General features: G+C 48.5%; 2 protein-coding genes across 2 annotated transcripts in view; one reads left to right on the plus strand and one right to left on the minus strand.

The window, feature by feature from the left end:
* Window positions 1-19,705, plus strand: part of GNAI3 (G protein subunit alpha i3) — a 29,591-nt gene extending 9,886 nt beyond the window's left edge. Inside the window, exons 2-9 of the mRNA XM_054803650.1 lie at window positions 6,525-6,567; window positions 6,676-6,817; window positions 8,062-8,219; window positions 14,348-14,476; window positions 16,755-16,884; window positions 17,332-17,485; window positions 18,247-18,456; window positions 18,551-19,705. Coding sequence (XP_054659625.1) covers window positions 6,525-6,567; window positions 6,676-6,817; window positions 8,062-8,219; window positions 14,348-14,476; window positions 16,755-16,884; window positions 17,332-17,485; window positions 18,247-18,437 — 947 coding nt within the window. The 3' untranslated portion in view covers window positions 18,438-18,456; window positions 18,551-19,705. The remainder of the gene's footprint in view (window positions 1-6,524; window positions 6,568-6,675; window positions 6,818-8,061; window positions 8,220-14,347; window positions 14,477-16,754; window positions 16,885-17,331; window positions 17,486-18,246; window positions 18,457-18,550) is intronic.
* Window positions 19,706-20,636: 931 nt separating this feature from the next.
* On the minus strand, window positions 20,637-26,559 carry GNAT2 (G protein subunit alpha transducin 2). Its single transcript, XM_054803651.1, has 8 exons — window positions 26,442-26,559; window positions 25,419-25,461; window positions 25,044-25,185; window positions 24,685-24,842; window positions 24,193-24,321; window positions 23,853-23,982; window positions 22,215-22,368; window positions 20,637-21,839 (listed from the first exon to the last, which is right to left on the minus strand). The coding sequence occupies exons 1-8, from the start codon at window positions 26,557-26,559 to the stop codon at window positions 21,649-21,651; spliced, it is 1,065 nt and encodes a 354-aa protein (XP_054659626.1). The 3' UTR covers window positions 20,637-21,648.
* Between the last annotated feature and the right edge of the window lie 794 nt (window positions 26,560-27,353).

Here is a 27,353-nt window from a genome sequence, read left to right on the forward strand (position 1 = left end):
CAGCCCTGCAGCTTCAAGCTCTTCAAGTGAAATGTCTGGGGGTATTCCCAAGCTATTTAAGAGAGGATATTGGAAACCCTAAGAAATTCCAGTGGATTTTGGAGTTCAGCAAGGGTTGCAGCATCATCCTTGCCTCAGGAATGGTCTGGCAGTTTCTGCCAAACCCCTGCTGAGATTTTAAAGGCAATACGGGCTGTTGCTGTAGTTACAAGCTGTGCACGCTCTCCTCTAGAGGCTGAAATCAGAAACATGTCAGACCATTAATTTTTGTCTTCCTTGCTTTTACTTTAATGGATATTCCAGGTGCATCTCTTCTGTGTCTCTAGTAAGAATTTGTTTCAACAGTGACCTGGTTTCTCTTCAGAAACTTTCAGATGCTGCAGAGCTTTTCCCCTTAATTGAAGGGGGGGGAAAAAAATTCCTCACCTGAAGTACAGTTTAATGCAGTTTTGCTACAGCTTTAGAAAAAAGCACTTAAAATAAGATTGTTTGTACCTTCTGAAGCAGTGAACTGGATGCTCATTTTGGGAATACATAGGTAGACTTTGACCTACCGTCCTTATTTCCCGAGCAGTTTGAATTAAGTAGTAATTGGTTTAAAAGCAAACATTTTACCCAGATTGTAGCTGCATAGACCTATAATTCCCAGTCTAAGCTGTGTTTTGGTAGCTTGCTTGTTGCTCTCTTCCCTGTAATCTCCAGCGCGTGGACATGCAGAGTTGCTTGGCTTCCCATCTCCTGCTACAGGAAAGCCTTGCCTGCCTTAGGCGAAGTGGTTGGATGATAATTTCCCCCCTTTGTATCCATCCTTCTCCCAAGGCCAGTACTAATATGGCTTGAAAGCAGCTCAGGTTCCTTTCCCTCTCCAGAGGGAAAAGGGATCCGGCTGTAGGACTTCTACTGGGCTTGCCACCCCTTTGAGCAGGAGGGAATTTGGCGATGTCTGATGGTGACAAGCTGTCCTCAAAGTGCTTGGGGTATTAATCGGATATTTTGGGGTGAGCTCCGGGGAGGCACTGCAGCTCCCACAACCTCCCGGCTCTCGTTTCTGGAGGGAAGGGTTGCTAGCTGAAGGATGTATTGAAGAACAAGATCTTCACTGAATTCTTGCATCGATCAAGTGAGGCAAGCCACTACTATAAAAAGCAGCAAATGCTTTAACGGATGAGCTGCTCTTTGTGTCTAGGGTGTGCAAGCAGAGCTGTGGGATAGATAGGTTCCCTGCTGCTAATTTGGGAAGAGAGAAGTTAAGACTTCTGAAACAATTTTTCCATGGAGTTACGACATCCCGCTTAGGTCAGCCTCAGTTTCTTCTGACGAAATGTGATCCCTGTGTAGCTGTGCAAATCGGAGCGAAAAGGAAAGGTTTGCTTTTCCTTTTACAGTCAGAAATGCTGTGACTTTCATGTTTTTTGAACCCAATACTGGCCAGTGTCATGTTTCATGATTTTTGAGCTCTTTTGAGCTCCCCATCTGGTCCCTGCCTGTGATCGCAGAGGCTGGGAAGAGTCCGTAAGAATTTCAGTGTAACTCTATCCACTCTCACTCATCTCAATTTCTAATGCAAAGCATTGTGTATTCTGTAGGTTGGAGCAGTGTTTCCATAGCATTTAAATTCCTAGTCTTTTTTTTTTTCCCCTACTAAAGGTACTTGACTGAAGGCTTAAGCCACACGGTAAGTGTAAACACCATGCATCAGGGTAAATGAAGCTGCATGATAGCAGGGAGCAAAGAGTACAGATTAAAAGCTGTTTACCGAGTAGGTCCAATATGGATTTCTTTATGGAAACCCTTAACGGCCGCTCCAGTGAGTTGGGAAAAGGAGAATAGCAGCTTGTGGGGTGTGTACATCTGCAAATATTTAGAGAAGTTGTGTCAAAGAACAGAAGTGAGAAGCTAAGGTCGGAAAGTAAGAGTAAAATGCAAATGACTGTGGTCCTTGTTTGCGGTGGAGGGTAAGATAAAAGGTACAAAGTGAGAGAGGGCCCTGAAAAAGCCTTATGCTGTGTGGGGGGATGTAGTACAGGTATCTCAGAATAGACATGGGCAGCGTTAATGCTTTTTTGTTTTACTGAGCAATTGAGATGAAACTGTGCCCGATGTTGGCCATCTCGTCCGCGAGCAGCTGCCACCCCAGCAGGAGCTCCCGGCAAACGATTACGGAGCTGGAGGGCAAACGTTTTTAAATGGCTGTTTAATGAGGTACCTTGTCTGGGAGAGGACCTGGAACATCAAGAAAAACCTCCTTTAGGAGTAACATCCCAAGAGGAGATGACTTACTGCTTGGCCGTGCCCTTGTAGCTGTGACTGCCATTAGTGGCTGCTGTAGGAGCCAGTTCTGTGTTGTACGTTTTCCAGGAGAGAGGTTTAGAGGATATGGGTCTCTGTTTCCTACCTCTGCTAGTCCCTTAGGAGCAATGGGGGGAGTAGCTCCTCTGAGAGTGTGGATTGCTGCTCAGTTAAACTCCACTGAAGTGTGCGGGGGTTGGAAACGAGAAGGTAAGGAGTTAACTGAATACAGTTTGAATTAGTGTTGTATAACCAACTTGGTGATGTTGTCATGGCATAATTGTATCTGATATTGTTTTGTCAGTCAAATGACAGGTAGTACAAGTTCAGCATCGCCTGCTGCAGCAGCAGATTATTTTAAGATAATATAAGGAGGAAATGACAGCAAATAAGATGATGAGAAATAAAAGCCAGAGAGGTTATGTTCAAAAGTCTTTTCTAAATTCCCACTGGCAGGACTCTGGGCTGAATGCTGCTGTTCCAGGACACCAAAACTTTCAAGTCACAGCACCTTCATATGAGAAATGTGGAGGATGGCTGTGGAAAATAAAAATGAGGTTTTGTGTTCCTCCCAGGGTGGAAGTGCTGATACAGAGCGTTCAGGTTTTCACATCTGACCACGAACTCTGTCGCGCTGGGTGCCCGAGAAGCTGTAGCAGGAGCACGCAGATATTGCCAAGCCCTTCTCGATGCCATCTCCCTTAAAATCTGTGCCAGCCGGAAGAGAGGCGCAGACGTCTTGGCAGCTGGGAGAAGAGGCGATAACAAAAGAAAACCCACCTGCTAAAGGGAAGGATATTTCCTGTGAGCTGCTGGTTTTGGATGGAGTGTGGAGTGGGGAGGCCTGCTGGCATTGTGTGCTCCAGGCCCCGGGGTTTGCTTGGGTGGAAGGTGTTAACTCCAACACCTCAGCTGATTTTGGGGGATTCTGCTGAAAACATGCTTCATTCTTCTTCCCTGTAAATGCTTTGAAGCTTTGAAGGTGGAATGTAGTTTATATTGAGGCTGAACCAGCAACAGCTTTTCTTTAAGGCTTAAGGGAAGGAAAAAAAAAATTGCCTTATGCTTAGGAATAATTTAAAAGTTGAAATTCTTTAGTTTGCAGTTTTTAACTTGACAGCCTGAAAGCATTTTGTCATGAGAGGCTCTAACCTGGTAACCCTTCAACCTAAGCTAAAGGCTAATTGATTTAAATTGCACTACATGCCCTATCTTGGAAACAGTTTTCCTGCTGTTGGGGGCAGCTGTAAGTGGTGCAGTCCCCTGAGGGGGATGTCAAGACAGGTAAACCCAAGGCAGTATCTCACCAGTCGGCATTCAAAGGTGTCAGTGCTCTTCCATGTACATCCTGGCCATGGCACCCCCAGGAGCTGTGCAGGAGAGGCACTGGGTACTTGTTCATTGAACACCAGCATGTTTCTCTTGTTGTGTCTCTCTCTTTCTTGTGCGAAACGGATCCAAAGAAGTAGAAATCCTTGTCTGGCCACCCAACGATGGAGGTACAACCCCATGACACCTGCAAATGGGCCTAATGAGTTAAGGGACCGTTTGACTTGATTTTCCTCCCATTTGGCAGCCTGAGAACCTGCCATGAAAGTGTTTGTCCTACTGTGAAGGCTCTTACTGTGTGAAGAGGCTGATTTGCATTTGTTCTCTTCAGCCACCAAAAGCTGTGAAAATATTTGGCTGCTTGTTTGGTTTGAAACTGTTTAAGTGCAAATAGGAAATGCACCTTCAGCTTGAAAATGACCTTGTCTGATGTTGGAGAAACTTTCAGTTGTAATTTAATACAGTGATGGATCCTCAGGAATCCCTGTCAACATCTGGGAACTGAGCAGGATGAACTCAGGAGTTGGAAATAAAAGTGCAAGGCTGTAATGGCTGCGTTGTCCTCATTCGGTCCTGATTGCCGGTGACAGGTCTGGGCTCAGGTTGGCATGATGTGTTCACCACCGGTGAATGAGCTTCTTGTATTGGGCTGTTGGGTAACTTCAGAAAGCAGCAGTTGTGTTTGCTCCTTCCCAGCCACTGCTGGAACCTGCGCCTTAATGTTCCTGCCAGTGCTTTTAATTCCCTTATCAGCCAAAAGGGTTTTACTAGTGATACTGGAAAGAACCTGAAGGAATGTGAAACAAGCAGGCTAAAAGGTGTACAAAATTTCAGGCAAGGAAGTAGTTTGTAAACTATTGCACACACAAACCCAGCAAAGCGACCTCTTATCTTCAGGGGTTTGATTTCTTGGTTCCTCTGCCCATCTGACATGAAGTGGTGAGACTGGGAAGAGAATTCTGCTGCTTTTACACCCTGTTCACAGTGCTGTTCCCAGGAGCTGGCCTTCCTGAGGCTTTGAGGATGTGAGAATGACACTGAAATGTAGTGTTGACCTCTCTGGATGTTGCAAGAGGCTTGGGGAGCTCTTTCCTGGAAGCCATGCTTCCCGAAGGTAGCACCAAGAACCTTTTCTGCCTTTTTTTTTTTCCTCTCCGGAGAAGTATGCCACAGCCTGACATTCCTGAAAGCTGGTCTGTTTTTGTTTCTTTTCTTTTTTCCTGTTAGTCTGATAATCTAAAAAGATTTTTTTTTTCCTCTTCCAACAAAGCTTGCCTTGCTTGTAGCAATGCTGTTTTGGGTTAGCACACTGCCGCGTTGTGTAGGCTCTGCAGGCTGGGACATCTGGTGCCTTCATGCCAGAAGTGAGTGGGAGCTTGGGTCTCTTAGTCCATCCAGGATCTCTTGAGTCATATATCCAAATCCAGGCAGGCTCAACTTCATTCCTTTGCCTTTAGCAAACCCAGTTCAGCAGCTCAGAGTGAGCCTTTTAGGCTGAGGAGCCCTGAAGCCAACAACTGGTCTGACTTCTTTGCGGTGAACTGGCGTTGCGGTTACACAAGGTAGAGTAATCCAGGACCTGCTCTTCTGCTGACGCACAGTAACGCCGTGCGTGCTTTTCCCATGCTTCATGGCCGCAACAGGCATGCGTACAGGCAGCGCAGCTCGGCTGCTGCTGACTACAAAGCTTGGTAAACCGTGATAACGTGATGACTTTGAATCCTGGAGTAGGCATCTGCTGCACCAAGCTGTGCAAACGTATCAGCTGCTGCATGGGTGTGCAAAGGTGGTTTCTGCCTCGTGGCTGTGGGAGGGGGACGCGGTTTGTGAGTGCTCTGTGGTTCAAGAGCAAAAGCTGTGAAAAAACAGATGAACTAGCTGTTATTTTGCAGACAGACAGGGATAATTCAGCTCCCCCCAGGTCTGCAGAGGTTTGGCAAGCCAGGTTTCTCTGCCTGTCTTTGAAGGAAGGCTGTTTGCAATGCCATGGCCTGTGGGTCTGCTATTTCAGCTGCAAATCATCCTGTGGCAAAAGCTCATTTCTGAGCTAAACCTGCGAGTCTCTTTACCTTCAGTTTCCCAGAATAATAATCCTTGTATTGTGGGAAATGATAGAAAATAGAGCTTGTTAATCAATTAACATCTGCCTTGCGTGTTCTGTGGGTGGATGCATATTGGTGTGCCACGGTGAAGATCCCCGAGTTGTCTGGTGACTGTGGGAAGGTGTTAGCAGCTGGAGGGTTAGAGCAGGAACCCAGGTCCCTGATCTTCCTGCTGGTGATTCACAGACACCTTAGTTGTGACTTCAAGTCTAGACAAGTATCTTCTTCAAATACTGCTGGAGCTGTTTAAGAGTTATCTAGCTCAGGAGTGATGTCGGTGTGCTTACTTGTACTAGTAATGGATCGTGGGAGTGCACCGAAGTCTTTTCTCCAGGATCTGTGACTGCATCCACCTGGTTATTCCAGGCTAATGCTTTTCTCTTGCACAGCTCGGTAACAGCGGGTAGCAGGTGATGATGCACTTAGCTGTAGGGCTACCATGGGCTGTAGTTACTGAGCTGGAAGAGGGATGGTAGATAATCTATTAGATAAATCCTTGTCCCGGTTTTTCAGACCTGCCTCCCAGGTGGCTAGCCTCAGTGATCAGGAAGTGTACTCTGGAAATTCAGAAATTCTAGGGGTTTTTTAGCAGATGAATGCATGAGTGTCGGCATCTGTAAATAAAATCTGGGAAGGATGTACCTGTGGATGTGCTCTTCAGCGATCCCTCCTGAGGGACTTGGATGGCAGAAGTCTCTTACTCCAGACCCCATCATCTTCTGTGTGAGAACTGGGAAGAGTACATTCTGCTCTTCCTTTTAATTTCATGTGGTTGCTAACTGGATTTTTTTGTGTGCTTTTCAGGTGCTGGAGAGTCTGGGAAAAGCACCATTGTGAAGCAGATGAAGTAAGTGAGAGTGCAGGCATGTAAACTGCATTTTTGTGTGAGATGAAATAAGGAATCTGTGGTGCCCTTCTGGTTTGGCTTGGGAATGACAGCTTGGTTTTCTTCCAGGATTATTCATGAGGATGGCTACTCGGAGGAAGAATGCAAACAATATAAAGTGGTTGTCTACAGCAATACGATCCAGTCCATCATTGCAATCATAAGAGCCATGGGAAGGCTAAAGATAGACTTTGGGGAAGTTGCCAGAGCAGTAAGTATTTCACTTATTTCCCTTAGTCTGAGTCTGCTGTGAATTGTGTTAATGAATCCTGGAAATTCAGTCCATGATACTCACAGTGGAAATATGTTTTGTTGCAAGATGAAATAGCAAAAGACCTTTCATAATCTGTAATGTATTACTAGTACAAAGCCTCAAGTATTTTACTGAGGTTATGGGTAAGAACCTTTAGTAGTTTGAATGCTCAAAAAAATAAATAATCCCTAAACCTTTGTCTAAGCTATTTGATTTTTTAACAGAATTCTCACTTTTTGTTTAAATTGCTTGACATCAGTCCTTAGTAGTGTTTCATAGCATTGTGCCAGTAAATTTTTAAGCTGAGCCAAATAAATCCTAATAATTTTCCCTACTCGTAATTGTCCTCTTAGTTGTTTTGGGGGTTTGAGGCCCTGCTTTTCCCCACCCATCCAGTTCTGCTGATTCCTTGGGCTATTAGTAGCATTCACCTCTAATCCTTCAAGATGGTAGAAATTGAAGTAACCTACTCTGTTTCTTTGTGATGCCACCCCAGATATTTTGAACTTAAAATTTCCCTGGCGTTCCCCTCCACCTTTCCTCTGTGCTTGTTGAAGCTGAGTGGTGAGCTCAGCCTAGCTAGTGTAGCTGGAAAGACTCAGAACTGAGGTCCCCCTCTGTATTGTGGCAGTTCAGACCTTGATTAAGTTAATTTAGTGCAAGGGAGTTACCCTTTGGAGTAGTAAAACATCAGTGTGGGGTGCAGGTCAACGTGGTTTTCACTTTCAGAAATCTGCTTGTTAACTTGTAGAAGAGTGAGGTCCTGCTCTAAGGCTTCGGAGAAGAATTTTTCATGCTCCAGGGCAAACACTCAAATCCTGATTGGTCCATCCCGTCTTCTGATTAAATCCTTTGTGAAGAAATTGGTCTCCCTTACTTCTGACAGCTAATGCAGCAAATGGCAAATACTCAAAGCTTTAAATCTGTAATCATCCAAAGCCTGCTTCTGATAGTGAATTTTCCCTTGTTGCCATACTGTACAACACTATAATAATGGTTTTCCAGTCTAAAAACTGTTATTTATCAATAACTTGATGATTTGGGAGAGATTAATGGATAGACAGCATATGAGAGAGAGGACCAGGATTCCGTAGAGCAGTTTGCAGCCCTGAGGATTGTTACTGATGATAAGCCTCACTGTAATTTGTAAAGGTAAAAATGAGTGTAGATCCTAATTGTTGCGATTTCCCCTCTTTCTGCAGGATGATGCCCGTCAGCTGTTTGTATTAGCTGGAAGTGCAGAGGAAGGTGTGATGACTGCTGAGCTAGCTGGTGTGATTAAACGGTTATGGAGAGATGCTGGGGTTCAGGCCTGCTTCAGCAGATCGAGAGAATATCAGCTTAATGACTCTGCATCATAGTAAGAAACTGTTACTGGCTTCTGGGCTCTTGGTGTTCAAAAAAGGGCCGATATGACTGAAAGCAGGGTGGCCTGTGTCTCACTGGTTTACGCAGAGCTGGGCTCACAAGGTGACTTTGCTTTAGCTCATTTAAGTCAGTTTTACTGTTTGTCTTCCCTCTATGTAGTATTGTGTAAAAACCCTTATTTTGTGCCTAGGTGAATTTGTCAGTCCGTTTGGTTTTAGTGGAAGAATTAACTTAGCAGCTTGCGTTAAGCTGGCTTGGTACAGCAGGTGATCAGCTACATCACCTTCCTTATCCCTACAGAAAGGAGTAAGACCTCCTAAAACAGAGCTCCTGATTAAACTGCTACATTGGTGAGGAGCAACAGCTTCTGCCAGTGGGATCCCCCGATTATTGGCAGATCGATATTCGCATAGTTGTTCTCCTTAACAGCTCTCGTTGCGCTTCTGTTCCCATGCCTGTCACCACATGGGCAGCTCTGCAGGCTAGCTATAAACCTACTTATCGTTCTCTTTCTAAAACGCACACAATTGCTTAACAATTGGAAAGTTATGACCAGATAAATAGGCTGCTGCTGGCTGGTTAATGAGAATTTTGACTAAATACCTCATCTATTTCCAAGAGGCAGGTTAGTGCAGGGAGGGGAAACTCTTTGTTTTAGTGAGCAAAAGAGTTGTTGCTTTTTTCTTTTTTTTTTTTTTTTAAGGTCATGTGCTTGTTCTCTCTAGAACAAATATTTGCAACTCTGAAAGGATGATTTTTGGGTTTAAGTGTGCCTCCTGATGTCCAGCTGAAAACTTGTTTCAATTTAGCCAAGTTTTAAGCCTTTGAAAAAATCAGTTTGGAAGTGCTTTATAAAGAAACTTCAGATGTGTCACAGCTCTGTTGCCTGCAGGCTCTTTCTGCACAGAGCATATTTTACCTTGAAAATAAGGAAGAATCTTGCTAAATTTGTACCACCTTGGCAGGCTATCATGGGTTTAGATCAAGGTGAGTTGACAAGAGGAGGCTTTCTCAGATTCGTGTGTGCCTTTGCAGCATGCAAGGAGGAAATTTCTGCTTCAAAGGGAGAAAAAAGGATAGATGAGGAGGGGGGACAAACGAGGGAATAATTTAATGAAAAGTTATGGAGAGGAAAAGGAAAACTTTAGGGACTACTTAAGCAGAGGATCTAGGGCAGAAAGCATACGTGGTTGAGTGGAGCTTAAGGAGGAAGCTGAAGATGGGAAACCTTGGCTTTGGTCTTGATGGTCAGCTTTGAAAGAGGAGGAGAATGAAAGCAGGCTGGAGAAAACAGGGTAGAAAGGGGTCGGAATCAGAGCAGGTTGGGGAGTGAGGATGTTAGCCTGCTTTAAGTGCCCACAGATCTCAGTGCCTTCCAGAGACTGGGTTTCAGGTGGTCATTCCTGTTCCGGAATATCTGCCACCCACTTGTGTCCAGTTTCTGGTACTGGTACGTGGAGGCACAGCTACTGTGACAAATTGCTGTCATGGGCTGGTGTCAGATCTGCATGGCAGAGAGATTTCAGCCCGATGACCCACGTGGCATTTTTTCTGATAAACACATCAGAGAATTTTGTTTCCTGTCCGAAGACCACAGGAAGTTGCACTAAAGCAGCATTATTTTGAATTGGTAGCCCAGCAACTCAGTTGGGAAACACTGTGAGTAGGTTCCTTTCGTGCAGAGTACAATTATGCAGTGAAAGACGTGGGTTTTTTTCTGTGGGACCTCACCACATACAGAATCAGCATTCAGTTGATATTTTTTCCTTTCCACTCAACATGTGGCTCATGACCTTCCTTATCTTCTGGTGTTACCCAATTTATTCCCTCGTCCATGCTTAAAGGATGGATGTCTTATCCATTTTTGTGGTCATGTAGGTCTTAGCTTTTTGTGTGTAATTTTCTTGGGGGGGGAAATATGAGGAAATCCAAGTGATTGCTTGTGAAAATTAAGTGGCATCAAGAACAAGAGTGCTGTGGCAGAGAACCCAGGTTTTCTGGGCAGCATCAAATTTTTCCAAAAACTTTTCTTCCTGCTGTTTCCTGCCTTGCTGAGCACTTCCCCTTGTGTGGGCAGGGATCCTGCCTGTCGGAGAGCTGCCCCGGCAGGCAGGAGGTCATGTGGGAGGAGAGGAGGCAACCAAAATAATAACAACGGCATGTCGTAATCCATACGCCACGGGTGAGGGCAAGCTCCCAAAGACAACCACTTGTGACACTGTGATCCATCCTGGAATCATAGCGGTTTGTGTGTTTTCTTCTTATTTTTGAAGAACAGTTGAGTAATTCTTGGTCTAAACTGTGGATGTTCAAGGACTCAGCGTCTTCTCTAGGCACCATCTGATAACGTCCCTCTAGCAACTGCCCTCCTCTTTTGGTGTGATATTTCAAACTTTTTTTTTTTACTTTGCCTTATTGCAACTTCCCATTTTTCTTTACCTATGACATGAGCAAACAGCTCTGTAGCTCACTGGGTTGATGCCGTGGAGAAGCATTTCAGACCTTTGTGCACAATTCTTGGTGTAATAGCTACAAAGACCAAAAACCTGTTTGGTGCAGCAGTGCAGATGCGAAGGCACGTTGCTGTCTTGCAGTTATCTCTATCTGATACTTGGAAATGTCGGCAAGCAGATAATGCTTTAAAATATTTTAGCTGCTGGTTTTGCTACTTTTTTCCAAAGTTCATGCAGACAGTGTGCAGATACTGTAGGTAATTATCTGCAGTCTCACAAGCAATTAGTGTAGTTTCTGATCAACCATTCTCTATTCTGGCATATCTTGTCTTGTTCCCAAGTGGCAGTTTTGGCCTGAATTCCCTGACATAATGCTGGATAAAACCTAGATGTGGGTTTCTTTTTTCCTCCCCTTGGCTTTCAAGCACTAGCTTGCAGGGCATTGTCCTCCCATTTCTATCCTCATGCTCCCTTGTGATTCCACCTTGGGATCACAGCTCAGGTTTTTGAAGCGAGTGTTTTCATCTGTGCTGCAGGCTGCAGGGCTCTCTTAGCTGGCCCAAATGAGCATTGGAATTGATAACACACACCGTTCCCTTTTCTCACTCTGTTACTTTGTTTTCTGCTTTGCTTAACCTGCCAAAATTGAGGGGAAAGAGGAGGCAGACTTCTGCAAAATAAATGCATTTTGTAAATACAGGTTTCACCAGATCTCTACCCATTTTCTTCTCGCTGCAGGAAGACTCAGCTAGAGATGATTAATTCTGTATGAGCTGTCAGCCTCTATAGGAAGAATACTGTTTGTGTTTTCAGACTGGCACACGTGCTTCTGATAACATTTCTTGGAAGCTTGGCGTTCGGTGGCTGCAAGTATCGACCCACTCGGCTACCAAACCTGTATCTTTCTGCCCTCTTGTCTCCTCTCCCTGGCGAATGCTGGCTTTTGTTTGCTGCTCTGCCTTCGGGCCTGATGGTGACAGCCCCTCCTTTCCGTATCTTAGGCTCATAATAAATGCTTTGTATGAATCTTTCAGAGCTTTCGGAGCCCTTTTTTTGGCCCTGAAAGCTTTTTTCCAGGGCTAAAAGGAAACATGACTGAATTGTTAGGAAAATACCATTGCATGGTTCATGTGAGCATGTGGAGGAAGGGAACTCTGTTATCTTCACTAGCTGAAAGCTGTCCACTTCAGAACATCCCGCTGTTGTGCTCGGTGTTTCTTAGAGCAGTCTTAGCATGAGATGGCACGACAGTGAAGCTGGTGCGTTTTCTGATTGAACTGGAACTACACATCCCTGCACTCACAGGTGTTGAACCAGTGCCAGCCTGGCACAGGATGTCCTGGGAAGGCTGGGAGGGTCAGGAAGACAAACACGAGTTGTGTTGTAGGCTTTTAATCAGCTTTTTTGTTGTTGTTGTTGTACTCGAGCCCTCATTTTAAGGGTGAAAAAAGAAGGGAAACAAAACCAAACTGGTTTTTTTTGCAAGTTTGTATTTGCAAGGTGGTGGTGAAGCATGAGAAATAGTTGGCTCTGTAAACACAAGGATCTGAGGTGGGGAACGAGTGTTGCAACCTCAGCAAACAAAGGAAGCCTGGTAGCAAAGATGATTGTGAAAAGGGATTCAAACCGCGTGGGATGTAGAAAGATTCAGTAAGGTCTATGTTTTCAGTTCCCGAAACAATATTTGTGAGGAATGTCTTTAAACTTTCAGACAGACTATGGCAAGCTGTGGGTTATGAGTTGCTCAAAACCATGAGTCTCAGACTGTGCTTTTCCACTTGTGTGGGGGGTCTTTTTTGTTGTTTGTTTTTTTGTTTTTTGTTTTTAAGTTCCACTAAATCTGTATGTGGTAGAGGGAAACAAGTGGCACTCTGCACAGGCTGGGCTCTGCAGCCTGGTTTTATTGGGTGTCCACTGCCTCCGGCAAGGCAAGGATGGCTGGAGGAGGCTCTGTGCACGGCTCTTCTGGGCTGGATCTCCTGACTCATGGGATTTATCCTTTGAGTGTCTCTGGAATTAGTCTGGGAAAGCTTTTTTTTTTTTTTAAGGCAGCTCGCACATAGAACATAGCTTAATCTGATATGCCTTGTTCCCCTGATTGATGTGCAAGCGTTTGAGTGGCACTCTGCAATTCATTTGGTGGGAGTTGCCTGACTCCGATTCGCTCCTCACTGGCTGCCTAAAAAGCCTGAAGTAGGAATTATACCACTTTCACTGCCCAAACTTCTGATGCTGAAAGCTGGCAATTGGGAGCAGATGTTTTACAGCTCCAGCTTGCACATTTATCCCTTGAGTGGTGCAGGGCAGCTGTGTGACCCGTATCAAAGCCAAGCTGTTAGGAGTTGCTGGGTCAGTTCTTAGGTAGTGTTTCCATTGGCTTTTGAACCACCATATCCCAGTGAAACCCACACTGATAGGAAAGGGAGGAGAAAATAAATCTGGGCACGTGATTTCCTCAGCAGAAATATTTCTTAACAGAAGCCCAAGGAAGGTAAGTAACTTCCAAATTCTGTTTTACTAAGCTGAAACTAAAGCCAATCCCAAGTGAGTTTTGGGTGCTGCAGTTCTGGTGGAAGAGCGGTTCACAAACCTGTCATGCCACTGAACACAAGAGAGGAATGAGAGAAGCTGGCTTTTTCTGGGCTAAAACAGCTTGCAGATACCAGCTCTTTGAGAAAAACCCCGTGGCACCAGGCGAGCACAGGCAGGATTCTTCTGGAGTTTGGAAAACAGGTAATTCTTGGCCGGGAGGGCAGAGTTTATTACACCAGTGTAGAGCTGTTGGGCCACTAAAATTTCACGGTATTGATTAAAAACCGCTCCTGATAAAGATGTGCCCGTAGCTGTTAGGGATAATGCTGCTGGCACCTGTAGATTCTTGCTCCAGTCCCTTCCCAATGGAGTTGGAGCAATCCTCGTCTCTTCTGTGGAGGCAGGAGGCCATCACCTTCCCCTTAACAGGAAAAATGAGCTCAGAGGTGTTGCTGGCTGGTGTTGGATTTCTGACACTGCTGGAAATGATGTGTACCTCTTACTTACGCACCCGAGAGCCGAACTTCAAAGGGAATCTGCTGGAGTTGGAATTAGTTGGGGTCTCAATGGGTGCGTTGCCTTGATGCTGCAGAGAAACAGCTTCATCTGGCGGCCGTGCCGTTGGGGGCTGAATGTGTTGTGTGTTAGTTTGCTCTCACTGAAGGAGGTGAAGGAATCTGCCTGGTTTTGGGGGTAGTTCTCAATGCTTAATTCTTTCCTCCTGGTTCATTTGACATAACCTTGCCCTTTAAAAGCAAACCACTGGATTCATGGCCTTGTGCTTTGATGCGAAAGACCTTGACTACTTTGAATTGCCCCAAGAGATACCAGTCTTGGCGTGACTTCTGCATCAGCAGTACTTCTCGTGCTTGCGTCTTATCAGGCTTCACTCCCCAGCTAGCTGAACTCTACCCAGCACACGCTGCAAGGTTGTGTGGGGAGGGGTTAAAAAAAAATCCAGCCACAAAATCAGCCCTGGGATAGACCCAAGGGGGTTCGTTCACTGCACGTTCGAGGTCTGTACGTGAAGATGATGAATAAATTCCGTGATGACTTTCTTCTGCAGTTTATAAAAGATTCATGGTGAGCAAGCAGACTAAAAAAAGTGCATCTTGTGTTGTCTCTTCTGGTTTAGTTACCTAAATGACTTGGATAGAATATCCCAGCCGACCTATATTCCGACTCAGCAGGATGTTCTGCGGACCAGAGTTAAAACTACAGGCATTGTGGAAACTCACTTCACCTTCAAGGACCTGTACTTCAAGTAAGTGAAGGGCAGCGCTTGTCCCTGTGGACTGCAGTGATTTCTTCTGTGCGTGGTGGTGGGTCCCACACCTGCGCTGCAAAATGTCTCACCCTGTTTTAACTGTCCTCCTTGCCCCCGTTACACTCTCTCTCTACTGGCATCGCTCACTGGAGATACTGGTTTGACTCTTATTTGCCTTCTTCTGTTCTTTTCAGCTGCTTTTATGTTGGAATCGCAGACACAGGTACTGACTGCTTGTTTACAGGATTCCCCCCCCACCCCCCAAAAAACCAAACCAAAACTAAAAGGACACTGACTCCTGGATTTTGAGTTTGAATTTAACCCTTTCCTTTGAAGCAGGAGAGAAGAACTCTCCCTGCAGTCAGGCTTGGCTCTGGGCTGCATGGTGTTCCCCATGAAGCTGTAGAAGACTCAGGTATTGAACCTGGTCTTGGCAATGTCCCTTTATGTATCGCTAATCGAGCTCCCTCTGACCTCTGTAGTGGTTGCTAGCCTGCAGTTTAGCTCTCCTCCCTGCTCTTAGAAAATTCTTGCTTTGGATCCTGAGTGCACTCCTGACACACAGTCTGTTGCCCCGCAGGGTGGGTATTCATGTCCCATAATGTGGATGTAGGAAAACACAGTACCTGTATTTTGGGCGAGTTCCCTTCATCTGTGGCAATGTTTTCAAGTCTTTGTTGTTCAGAGCCTTTAAATAAGAATTTATTTGCTTATTTTTAGTTTGTTTGAAAGACCTATAGCAAAAATCCAAGTGTTGCTTAAAATCTGATTTGTTTGCATGCTTTTTTTTGGGAGAACAGTAGCATTTTGGCTTCTGAACTTACGAACCCTTTTAACAAAAATGCCTAAACACTTTGCATCATTGAGCTAATTACACAGCTTCTGGTTCATCCAGGGGGAAAAACTTCCATCGTGATGTATTAGGATTAGCATTTCCAGCTGTGGTGTGTGGTGCTCTTTTAAAAATCACCATGTCTGACTGATGGAAGAGCAAGCTGGAGGGAGCAGGCGTACTCCGTTTAATCATTATAACCCTTCTTTTTCAAGTGAAATGGCTGAGCACTCAGATGTGCCTCCCTGATGCAAAGAGGGGAATTGCTCTTCCCCAAGCCTGCCTGGAGTCATTGATCATGTGCAGAGCCTGAGACACGAGGTGTCTCATCTTGGAGGGATTTGCTCCACAAAGGAAAGCATTAATACATCTTAAACCCTGAAGCTGCCATCTTTCCTGCGACAGAAGCCTTGATGTTAAATCTCAGACGTTAATAATGGGCTGAGGTAGCTTTAATATAATTGTGATTCGAATTTAGGTTAGCTTGGCGAAGCTGTGTTGTCAAGGATGCCATTCCTTTCCCGACTAATGGCAAATGATACAAGCTAGGTAAATAGCCTGTATCCTCACAGAGATTTTAATCTTTCTTCCTGTGGTCTATGGGGACAGTTTACCTTAAATAAAAGATTGCAGTTAGTGGAATGACATTTCTGGCTGCCTTGTTTGGCGTCATTGAATTGCATCGTTTTTGGCTCAGCCTGGGCAGTTTCTCTCGTGTCTGCCTGTTTGCTCTGGTAACAAATCAATGTTTATGATTTTCATAGCGCTCGGATATTGACTTGTATCTGGCTTGATTTAATTAAGTCATAGTCCATCAGAACATCCTGGGCAATCCTGCTTCTCATCAAAATATTTTGGTGAGCAGGGTGTTGTGACTGGCCAAGACTCTTGCATCTTTTTTTTTTTTTTTTTTTTTTTTTACAGACAAACTCTGCAGCCTCTGAGCTTCAGTAGCTCGTAGATGTATTTATTTTTTTTAAGACATGAGACTGTTTCTTAACCCCATTAATTTTCTGGGTCCTAGTAGTAGCAGGCAGGTAGTATGTTCCAGATAATTCTTTGTGAGATACAGTGTCAATTAACTGGAAGAGCTGACTCTGAGTAGGTGTTTGGAGTCCAGTCAAGCAAATAGATTGTTGCTAAGGAAATAGGAGATGGAGAACAAAATAAGCATGCCCTGGTGAATCAGCAGACTTCTGGATAGCAATGTAGGTAATGTCTAGTTCCTACTGCTGAAATTGCTCTGAAGAATTTTAAAATCCAGTGGGCACTCTCCTGAGAAAGGGAGGGCTCAGAGTTGTCAGTCTTGCTGATGGAAGGCTGTGTACCTCTTCTCCCCTGAACCCTGCTTATTTGAGAGTTCTTAGCAGAGCCTCCTCAATGGTGCAGTGGCCAGGAAGGAGGTCTCCAAAGCTTCTGAGATGGTTCTTCTGCCTCTCCCAGGATGTTCGATGTTGGTGGCCAACGGTCAGAGCGGAAGAAGTGGATCCACTGCTTTGAAGGTGTGACGGCAATTATTTTCTGTGTGGCCCTCAGCGATTATGACCTTGTCTTGGCCGAGGATGAGGAAATGGTATGTTGTGGAGGAGTTACCAGTGCCTGGCTGCACGGTACTGTAGGAGGGAGGTGGAAGCAAGTGCAGACCTACTTGGGGGTGGAGGTGTCTCTGGCTTGCTTCTCTGGTAACAGTTGTTCAAGGGCTGTGAACATGAGCACTTCCTTGCAGCAGCCTGCAGGATCTTGCCCTAGAAACTGATAAAAATAATACAGAAATGGTGGTGCTGTCCCTGTAGCCTGTCCCCCTAGGTGTGAGTACCTCCGTGGAGGAACAGACACATCCTGGGGGAGTTTTCCCTGCTCAGGGTTGTGCCCGTGCTCTTCCTGATGAAACAGCAGTGAGAATATTTCAGTGACACTTGACTCTTTAGTCCAGCCTTTGTAGTTAAGCCTGTCTGTCCCTCCATCCCATCCTCCCCTGATAGCTTTGCAATGATGCATCGCCCTTCTCGTTGTTTTTCAGAACCGGATGCATGAGAGCATGAAACTGTTTGACAGCATTTGTAACAACAAATGGTTTACAGACACATCGATCATTCTCTTCCTGAACAAGAAAGACCTGTTTGAGGAAAAGATTAAGAAAAGCCCACTAACGATCTGCTACCCAGAGTACACCGGTAAGGTTGGGCTCACGAAACGGCGTTTTATTTATGTTGCCAGGACCAGGAGCGAGTCAGTTAAAGCCTACACAATCCAGGATAACTCAAAAGCTTATCTTTTTCCCCATTCCCTTAACTCTGTCTCTTGGGTAGCATCTTCGGGCTGTCCAGTCAGCTGATAGCTCATTTTCTCGAAAGAGATGCGGTCATGCATGTCTGTGGTTCGGAACAGCCCTTGTCTGTGTGTCTTATGGCCTGGAGTATGGATAGCTAAGTATTGCAGTCCAGCAAATTGAGGTCACTTTGCATTTTCCACATGTTGTTAGGAAAATACTTTATTTAACTTCAATTTCAGAGGCAATGAAACTTATCTGCATCCTGGATATGGCACTTGTCCACCCTGGTGTGCTTGTTTTGCAGCCCTCCCCTGCCAGGGCCCACATGATGCTTCGTAGTCACTGCTAGAGGCATTTGACTTTTTTCTTTAAATGGTCCTTCCTTCAAACCTGCTTATTCCTGTTATTTGTCACTCTTCTGATACAACTGCAAGTCTCTAGCATGAAGCGTTACTATAGGTAGTTATCTCAGGGTGGGGAGCGACTTGTCCGAGGTCACTGACCAGAAGCTGGGAATAGACTCTCAGATTTACTAGAAGGAGTTAATGGTGGATTTGGATTTATAGCTGGATAAGGCAGATGGTTGCAAGCAGCTTAATATGTACTTAAAAGATCTCTCTGCTGTGAACTGCTGGCCAAAGTAAGGGATCTTATCTTTTTCAGGCTCCAACACGTACGAGGAAGCAGCTGCGTACATCCAGTGTCAGTTTGAAGATCTGAACCGAAGAAAAGACACCAAGGAGATCTACACGCATTTCACCTGCGCCACTGACACCAAGAACGTGCAGTTCGTGTTTGATGCTGTTACAGATGTTATCATTAAAAACAACCTGAAGGAATGCGGACTCTATTGAGAAGGGGTGTGGGAAGAAGGTAAAGCCGAGCCGCTCATAGCATTTAAATATTACATGCCAACTCGGGCTGGCTTTGCCTTTCACCTTGCTAATGCTGACTCTTTTCTTTTCAGGTTTTTTTTATGATGTGGCATTTTGAGAACCAGACTCTTTGCTGCCTCATGGGGACAGCTGCAAGCATGAACAGGACCAGGGAAATGAAAACAGCATGCGGAATCGTTGCATTCTTTAGCACAATCTTCTGTATTAGGGACCTTTATATTGATATGGGATGTTGAAGTTAGGTCAAGGTGGAACAACTGTTAGTGTGACTAGATCATCCTGGCATCGTTTGGATGGTGTAATCTCAAGTGTGTACAGCTGTTGTGAAGTTGAGGTGCTGGATTCCAGACCTTCAATATGTAGCTTTCTCTCTTTCTTTGGTTAACAAGCCACCACTAGTCTGTTTTTAAGGTTTTGGGTTTTTTCCATCAAGAAAACTATAACTTTACTAAATTTTATTTCTTTATTTGCAAACAAATCTTGTTTTAAAAATAAAAAAAAAACAACAACAAAAAAAATCACTGAACTATGCACATGTGACCAGATCATGCAGAAAGTATTCCTCTTAGCAGGAACTCTTTGTTTTTAACACTTGGTATGGTCAGGATTTAATATTTCTGCAACTACTTAAAGGATCCTTAGAGCTCTTACAGCGATAGCTTTGGCTTTTTCTGACATGTAATTTGTTACCATCCTGCTACCTTAAGGCTTTTGAAAGAAACTTCTGCAGCAGGACAAATGAATCTTTTCAGCTTATGGTTAGGGGTGAACCTGATTTATGCTGATAGCCAAATCGAGATTCCTTCTGCGTGGTAAGCGTAAAGCCAGCTTCGCGGTGAACGTGTATCCAGGCTTGGAGAGATGAAACACTGGGCTCCAAACTGGCTGGGAAACACGTGCTGCTACAGAGCTACTCAACCAACCACTTACTCTTGTGCATTTTTGGTCTAAACCGGTGGGTAATTTTGTAAAGGGTGCACCTCATTCTACATTTACCATGGCCTTTTCTGTTCAGAGACTCCCAAACTGTATTGACAAGCATGCCTTTACTTTGTATATGTGGTGCCAAATTCCCATTTGCCATTGTTGTTACTGTAGTAACATTCATAACCAGTCAGTACATTCCTTTGCTGAACCATTGCATTGAAACTCTTTTCCCCCAGTTTGTCACGTGTACAGTTTCAATCTGTTATAGTTGTTGGCAGTATTAAAATGGTGAGTAAACAGTTTTAGCCTTTCCTCTAGTTTATTCTTAATTCTCCCCCCCACCCCACCTTTTGCACTTTGCTGGTCAGCGCTTTGATGGGAAATGGGTTTAATTAACGGGAAGGTTTCTTGTGCTTTACCGTACGCGATTGTCAGTGCTCTCTGTGCAGCCACCGATTGGTCTTGATGGGAGATCTGGGTGTGGATTGAACACAAAGAATGTAAAGTACTTCTCGATCCAAGCTCTTGGGTGGAAGGACGGGGCTTGGGAACAGTTATCACAGAGAAATTGAAGTGGGAGAAATGATAGACATCCATGTCATGCGTATTTCCTTTATTTTGTTTTCCTACAGTTAAATGAAGCTGTTCATGGGATTTCTGCAGCAAACAGTGAGAGGATACAGGACTTGTCTGTAGTACCGGCATAGATTTATTTACAAACAGTAAAGAGCAAATACAGCTCTAAATAGCAGAATGAAAATCTTTCAAGTAACCATTTCCTCTTTATCCAGCCCATTCCTCTGACTTACCTCCGTCAGACCCTAATGTGCGTGCTCCTGCCTGCTCCTGCCTGTGCTTGCCCACCATCACCTACAACCTGAGCAGCATTCCCTCAAGTCTTAGGGCACAAAGAAAACCCCCAAAGCCCTAATTTTTCTTGCCAAAGGATTGAAGTTGGTTCCCAGAAGTGACTTGTAGGTAACCCAGCCTCTGCCTTCCCCAGAAATCCCTGGTTTGATTAATTCGACTTTGATATAAGGGAAGAAACCAGTTACAGAGGGACAGGCAGGGGAGGAGCGCCTGTCCCCGCCTCCTGCAGAAGCGATGCTGATGGTTCAATATTAATTTTTCTGCCTGGCATGCTCAAACCACTCTGGATCTCATTTATAAACACTGCAGAGAGCAGGGTTTGCTTTCTTCAAAAAAAAAAAAAAAAAAAAAAGAGGAAATGGCCACGAAAGGGAGCAGGAAGTTCAGCTTCAGCCCCTTCCTATTTTGGGCTTGAAAGTAGGCGGCTTGGTTGGGCAGGTCATAGAAAAAGTGGGGTCTGAGTAACTTTTTTTTGGTTAATCCTTCTGGCTCTGCTCAGCAGAATGGCGATGTGAAATTGAAGTCCTTTCTTCTTCTAGCAGGAAGGAAGGAAGAAGAGGAGTGTTAAACACTTTTTCAAACCATGCGGTTAAGGTTGTAACGGTACAACGTGCAGGAAGGGCGGGTTGAGAGAAGCAACTTTTTCATTGCACAACACTTGGTGATGGGGGGAAAAATGCATCAGTTTAAATGCTCTGACCCAGGTTGGTGTAAATGTTACACCAAGTGTTCCCCCACTGATCAACCCCTGTAGCTCTCGCTGCTGCCTGCACCCTCAGGTGAAGGCAGGCCCTCCCTGCCTGCTGCCTTGCTGCACTATGTATTCATTTTTTCTGGATGCTAGAAGCAGGTTTTCGGTTGACGGCTGCTGAGTGCTCTGCTTAGCAAGCAGCTTTGTTCGCAGCACAATGCAGAGCTGGCAGCCGAGGGCTGCACCCCCGGTCCTGTCTCTGCCTGCGAGGAAGCTGCCTGCCTGTTTTATTTTTGGAGTTTTTTTAATTCTTGCTTCTCTATTAATGTTCAGGGATAAGGGAAGCGCCGGAGGTTCCCTGGAACAACAAAGTGGCAAAGCTGGTGGCTGCGTAACAACCTCCGAACCGGGTTGCAAACCGGCGTGGCGCCAGTGACCGCGTTGTGGTAACTGGAGGCCCTGAGATAAAATGGCTTTATTTTGCCCGGGTGCATAATTTGGGCTATAATCTGCTGGTTTCATCTCTTTTCTGTTGAAGCGGTCTGACAATGAATTCAAAATAATCCCATCGCCCTGCAGAGCGGGATGGAGCCAGCTCTGCTGTATCTTCGCCCCCCTCCCCTTCCCCAGCCCTTTTTTTGTGGCTAAATAACAGTTTCCCAGGTACCTGCCCCCAGATGCTCAGAAGAGGCCACAGTCCTTGAGGTTCTCTTTGATGATGACATCTGTGACTGCGTCAAAGACAAATTTGACGTTCTGCGTGTCTGTGGCACAGGTCATGTGGCTGTAGATCTCCTTCACATCCTTTCGCATGTTGAGATCAAGGAACTGGGTCTTGATGTAATTTCCTGCATCTTCAAACGTGTTGGGACCTGTGGAGGGAGGAAACGCTGCTGCTGCGGCTGAGCTGCTCCCAGAGAAGATGAGAGCTGGGCGAGGACCAGGGGATGCTTAAGGCTTAGTTTTTAGGAGCTAGATCTGAAATCTCCCTCCGGAGGAGGAAGAAGAGGAGAAGGGCTGGGTGGCAACTGCACCTAGCACGGTGATTAAAAATTTAAAAAAACAAAACAAAACCCCTTTTCTCCCATTTCAGTCCTTCCAACCACCTTCCGCAGGCCATGTCTGTCTTATCCTCTGCTCCTCCCGCCAGGGATTGATCCCAAACCCAAGCTGCTGTGTCTGCATCAGGCCCACGTGCCTCCCTGCCGGACAGCAGGTTTTGGGGAGAGGGAAATGAACCAACTCACCGTCGTAATCTGGGAAGCAAATGCTGAGATGGACTTTCTTGATCTTTTCCTCAAAAAGGTCCTTCTTGTTGAGGAAAAGGATGATGGAGGTGGCGGCGAAGAACTTGTGGTTGCATATACTGTTGAACAGGTGCAGGGATTCGTGCATGCGGTTCTGCAAGCAAACAGGCTCGTTGGCACAAATAATTTACTTACCACTTTTGGCCATTACAGCCCCCCAGATTCCCCTGGTCCTCAGACCAGAACGTTTCCCTGTGCTGCTGGGGGTGCTCCCGTTTGCCACAGCAGCCGCTGCTGCCTGTCCCCTGCCTGCACTGAGAGTCCCTCTTGCCCATTGCAGTGCAAGCAACCCGGATAAATCCAGACTCTGTTTGGGATGGGGAGCGGTGTTAAGCAGCTCCGGGCAGCGTGATGCTCCAATCCCTCCCAGCAGCTTCTGGGATGGTCAGAAATGAAGGCTGACAGTGGGAAAAATATTTGGGGAAAGGTCACAGCCCTGCGGCATGGCTGCTGGAAGGTGCTCGGTGAGGGCGTGGAGCTGCTCTCCCCATTATCCGGGCCGTGCTGCAGGATGCTCTTGCTGGACCGTTAACCTGTAGCTCGGAAAGGAGCAGGGAAAAGGTTTTAACGCAGATGTGAGGTTTCTGGTTTGCAGCAGGGGCGCCCTTGGGAGGACGAGGCTCCAAGCAGGGGCTTTTGCTGACAGACGGTGGATCTCCTTTGTGTGGCAGCAGGCAGGTTCTTCAGGGTTAATGGGGATGTCCTCTCCAGATTCCTGTTGCAGCAGCTTTTATGGTTTCAGTGGGCAGGGCACCCACTTTGGCCAAGTCCTGCCCCATCCTGCACGTGGAGAAGCACTACAACCTCTGCTGAGGGCTTCGATGGGGAAGATGCTCTCTGCAGCACGTGCTGCTGCTTTGTGGCTGAGGAAGGGCTGCGTGCTCCTGCCCCAGCTCCCGGCGAAGGTGTTTGGAGCCCAGAGCACCAGGGAGCATCCACGGGATCGGAGGCCGTAGGAGATGCCAGGCAGGGGTGCTTTGCCCCAATCCTGTAGGCCGGGGAGAAGGCAGCCTGCTTCTCCTGCTCTGCTCCTTTATTTCTTTCAAGAAATGACCTGGTTTGGGGCTGTCACGTTCCTCCTCTCTGGACCTCTGTCCTCAAAGCTGCTTTCCCCCGGGGCCGCTTGCAGGGACGGTGAAAGCTGCCCCTTATCGCTGCCGTTCTGCCCACCTTGGAGGGCACGGTGAGGCACGAGGCGCCTCTGGGCGAGACTTTCCTTCACTGAGACCCATTTGCACCTCTCCTCCTCCTGTGCAGGGCTGGCTCCTTTGGGTTTGCTCCGGTGGTTTTCCTGCTTTGCCTGTGGCTGCTTGGAAGGACCAAGGGGTTCCTCGTGGGCATGGGGGAGGGCGGCCGCACGGCCCGCATTTTGCCTTGGTTGGGCTGGTTGTGCCCCAGAATAAGTGCTGATACGTTACTGGGTGTAACTGGGTAGGAGCCAGCTCTGTCCTGCATCTCCCAGCCCTTCCCCAGATCACCCAGAGCATCAGATGACGCAGGGCCTTGCCCTCCCGCTCCCTGAAGCACCTGGCTCCTCTCCCCCTCAGCCACTGAGCTGTTCCCTGGGCCCCGACCCACCACTTCGTCGTCCTCCACCAGCACCATGTCGTAGGCGCTCAGCGCCCCGCAGAAGATGATGCAGGTCACCCCCTCGAAGCAATGGATCCACTTCTTGCGCTCTGATCTCTGCCCTCCTACATCGAACATCCTGGGGAGGGGACAAGGATGGGGTGGGGGGGTGACGCATCTGGTCCTGCCACCCACCACGTGATGGTCCCAGCACCCTGTCCTCGGTGGTACTAGGGATGCCGTGACCGACGACCCCTGGTCCAGGTGGGGGGTTGGTGGTCCCTGGAGCATCAGGTTCACCCCAAACCCCTTCCCCGTGTTGGGACTGGGTGGAAGGGCACCCACCCACCTGAAATTCAGGTCTTTGACAGAGAACTTGGTCTCAATGATGCCCGTGGTCTTCACTCGGGATCGCAGCACATCCTGCTCGTTGGGGAGGTAACCGGGGGCCGTGATCCTGTCCAGCTGGTTCAGGTAACTGGGGGGGGGCAGGGACAGGACCCGCTGCCGAGGGGCTGTCCATGTCCCGCACACCCCCCCGATGGCTTTTTGGAGAGGGGTGGGGATAAGCTCTGCCAAACACTGGGAGTCCAAGGCAGCACCGTCCCTGGGGGAGCTGGGGGGCTGCAGGGACATGGGGGGGGGGGTACGACGGGGGGGGGGGGGGCTACAGCCCCCTGGCACCGGTGGGATGAAGAATGGCAGCCTCAGGGGATTCCCAGGATCAGGGACGGGATTGATTTTGCCAGGCTGGGTGGGAAATGGCAATGAGCAGCTGGGGGGGGTCCCCAGGCACGTCCCTGTGTCCCATCCCCCCCTCCCAGCTGGTGACCCCACTCACTACGCCGCCGAGTCGTTGAGCTGGTACTCGGCGGCCCGGTCGAAGCAAGCCTGGACTCCCCCGTCCTTCCACAGCTTCTTGATGCAGTCAACCAGCTCAGGGGGCATGGTGCCCTCCTCAATGGAGTCGGCCAGGTTGAAGAGCTGCCGGCCATCATCCTGCAAGAGAAACCCTTCGCCACCGTCCCACCTGTGATCCCTGTCCCCCCAAAAGCCACCCCGGGGCCGCCGGGAAGGGAGCTGGGGGGGCGCAGCACAGGGCTGCTATGGACCCCGGCTCTGGGGTCTCCCCAGCCCCGTGTCCCCTCAGCTGGTGCGGGGGGAGGACATACACAGACGGGGATGATTGCCCTGACTGACCGCGCGGGAGGACTCGGCATAGTCGATGCCCAGCGTGGACATGGCACGGATGATGGCCAGGATGGACTGCAGAATGTTGCCGTAGATGATGGACTTGAACTCCATGCACTCCTCGGGCGTGTAGCCATCCTGGTGGATGATCCTGAGGGGAGCACAGCGGCCTCAACCCCAAGCTGTGGCACCTTGGAGTGCTCCCTCCCCCCCAGCATCACCCCACGCTGGGAATCAGCAGGGTGCCACCAGCAGCATGCCATGGGGGGGGTGACCGGGGTGACCCTGCTGTGGGGCTGTCCAACCCTTGGGCTCATCCTCGTGACCCCTCCACCCCCCGCCCCGTTCCCCAGTCTGGGTGCCTCATCCTCGGGCCATACTCACTTCATCTGCTTCACGATGGTGCTCTTGCCTGACTCTCCAGCCCCTGGAAAAGGATGGGAGGACACCTTAGTGCTGGCCAGGGCAGGACACACCACAGGCCTGATGTCACAGTGATGGGCACAGCACAGGGACCGGAGCCACTTTCCCTCCTGCTCTGCTCTGCCCTGGCCGGGCACCCGCCCTGGTCTTCTCTCCCCGGTGCCATTGTCCCCACGCCACCTCCTGTCACCTCTTGCACCCAGTGCTGGACCCCCAGGGGTGGTGGGGACCCACTGGGCTGCCGGTCCCCAGGGTCCCACACCTCCCACCTGCCGTGGGCACCACCGGCGATGGCTTTGGTGCGGTAAGCGGCTTAGGGCAGCACAGGAAGCTGCTTAGAATTAGGGTGCTAATCGCCTTGACCCCAGCCCCCCCCAACCTGGATAAGCCCCCGCTGCCGGTCTCTGCCCCGCGGGGCCCCAATGTCTCCCCATGGGGTCACCCTATTGCCCCAGTGGGGTGCAGGGGGTCCCTTGAGGGACTGTGCCCTCCCACCCTGCACCCAGCAGCAGTGTTTTGGTGTACAGGAGTTCCCCAGGGTCTCGCTGACCCCCCGAGGTGTGTCGCAGCCTGGCCCAGGCGGGACCTGGTGTCCTGGTCCCCTCCCCATCACCACATTCTCCCCTTCATCCCCGCCACCCGTCTGGTTGCCGCCGAGAGCCAATGTGTGTCCCCCCCCAGCTCTTCCCAGGCACAGCCCTGGGGACTGGACAACCTCAGCTCACTAATGGCAACTCATCAGGCTAACGAGGGCTAAGGAGCTGTAGGGAAGGGGCTCTCCTGGGGACCAAGAAAGACAGAGCACAAGGAGTTGATGGGGTCGGGGACGGCCCGTCCCTGTCCCCGTCCCCTCTCCCTGGTTGCATTTGCCCTCTGCCCATCCCCAGCAGCCGCAGCCCCCTGGCATCAGCAGGGTCCCTGGTGCCAGGTGGGGACAGGGGGACATCTCCTGCATCCTCCCAGGGACATCCCCTCCACCCTTACCAAGCAAGAGCAACTTGACCGTCTTGGCCTCTTTATCTGCATCCTCCTGGAGCTTCTTCTCCAGCTCCTTGGACCTCTTGGCCATCTCTTTGTCTTCAGCGCTGGCCCCGCTGCCCATGGCCTCGTCTTCCTCCTCAAACTCCTCGAGCTCCTCTAGGTCCCCGGGCTCTTCCAGCTCTCCGCGGGGAACGGCGCGCGCACCCCGGGGGCGGGCGGTGGGCGATGCGGGGAGAAAGAGGAGCCCCGAAAGGCCAAGCTGGGTACCTGCTGCCCCAATGTCGGGGTGCCCCGCAGCCGGCAGAGCTCGGTGGGTCCTCGCAGGCCGGCTGCCCCCCGCGTTCTCCCTTAATTCCCCATGGATAACCTGATTTTTTTGGACCGTGGGATTTGGGGACTTTTTATCTCGCCACGTGACCCAGGAAATCCAATTAGCCCAAGATGGCCAAGATTAGGGCTCAGGAAAGAAAAAAAAAAAAAGATGGAGCATCTCAGGGAAGTGGGCACGGGGCTTTACATAAGGGGGCAGGCGGTGTGACACCCCCTGCCCACAGGGGACAGGGACGGCCTGTGTCCCCTGGGATGGCTGGGGAGAGGCCGTGGGTTTGGGGCTCCCCTCGTGCCCGTTGCCTGCATCCCCCCACGTGCTGGCTTGGCACTGGGGATGGGGTCATCCCCCTGCTCATGTTTGTGTCCCCCCCCCTCCCTGGGAGCCCCAGGGTCCCCGGGTGCTGCAGGGGTGGTGGCAGGGGGACGATGGTGCTGGGGGATTCCTCCTGCGGGGGAAAGGGAGCTCATTACCCCGGGGGGTAATGAGCCCCCCTAATCCTGCCCCGCAGGGTGCTGCCCCTCGCCCTCCTGCTGCCTAAGCTCTTTAATGGGATCGTGTGTTCAGCCTTCCTCCTCCTCCTCCTC

Source organism: Grus americana, chromosome 25 (assembly GCF_028858705.1).
Source record: "Grus americana isolate bGruAme1 chromosome 25, bGruAme1.mat, whole genome shotgun sequence".
In the NCBI taxonomy this organism is placed as follows: Eukaryota; Metazoa; Chordata; class Aves; order Gruiformes; family Gruidae; genus Grus; species Grus americana.